Source organism: Perkinsus marinus (assembly GCF_000006405.1).
Source record: "Perkinsus marinus ATCC 50983 genomic scaffold scf_1104296962054, whole genome shotgun sequence".
Classification (NCBI taxonomy): domain Eukaryota; phylum Perkinsozoa; order Perkinsida; family Perkinsidae; genus Perkinsus; species Perkinsus marinus.
The window spans coordinates 1-942 of NW_003205589.1; the positions used below are offsets into that span (position 1 = coordinate 1).

Here is a 942-nt window from a genome sequence, read left to right on the forward strand (position 1 = left end):
CTTCCGGAGGACTAGAACTCGATGCAGAACCGGACATAAGGATTCAATAGTTAGTGGAGATTGAGTGCAGACAGATCAGATAGATCCACGGGATCCGAACAATGGTTTGAACGGACAATATTTGAAACGGTCGGGCGAGAGCGAGCTTTACGCTACAGGGAGCGCACGCCATAAGACTGAATGGCTATAGACTCTTATCATCTCTCCTCCCCGTAAGATTGGCACAAATATCAAAAGTGAATTAAATCTACTGAATATATGCAATAGTAATGGGATTCATATTCTGGGCTTTACCGAAGTACTTCCGTATATTTCTGGAATCTTGAACAGTGCCGTCGGAAAGCTTGTAAGTAGAATCGCCAAGTACTTGTTGAACCAGTAGAGGGCCTCTCCATGAAGGAGTAAGGGGGTCGACGTTACGGACCCACTTCATCACGGAGTCACCAACCTTGAATAGACGTCGTCGTGCGACTTGTCGAGTGTAGGTTGATGGATTGATACGCGAGAGAGCATCAGCACGCATCTTCTCCATTACGTTGAGAGTGCTGTTGACCATTCTCTGTCGTTCCCGATCACGACGTCGAGCCTCGAAACGGACAGAGTCTTCGTCGATAGTGTTGCTGACGTCTTCAAACCGTCTTGAGAAGGGCGTTAGAGCATCGAAACCGTAGAATAGCTCTTGAGGACTGTAGCCATATGTAGATCGGGTGTTGATCCTCCGCTGAGCTTTCGTGACATAGGCTGGCCACGATTCAGGATGTTCAGCACAGAGGGCCTTCAATGACTTCTTGAGACCAGAGTGTTGACGTTCTAATAGGGCATTGCGATGGGGGCTAGCGACAGGGATACATCTCAAGGTAGCACCTATGCTGGCAACCCAGGCGCGGAAGTAAACACCAGTGAAATAGCGGGCATTGTCGACTGTGAAGACTCGTGGGACTC

The 942-nt window shown here is 48.8% G+C and overlaps 1 protein-coding gene across 1 annotated transcript; it reads right to left on the reverse strand.

Annotated features, from left to right (window-relative positions):
• Nucleotides 1–247: 247 nt before the first annotated feature.
• On the reverse strand, nt 248–556 carry Pmar_PMAR025257 (hypothetical protein; the record flags this gene model as incomplete). The annotated part of the gene is made up of 1 exon (XM_002772142.1): nt 248–556. One exon carries the CDS (start codon nt 554–556, stop codon nt 248–250), a length of 309 nt encoding a protein of 102 aa, XP_002772188.1.
• Nucleotides 557–942: the final 386 nt, after the last annotated feature.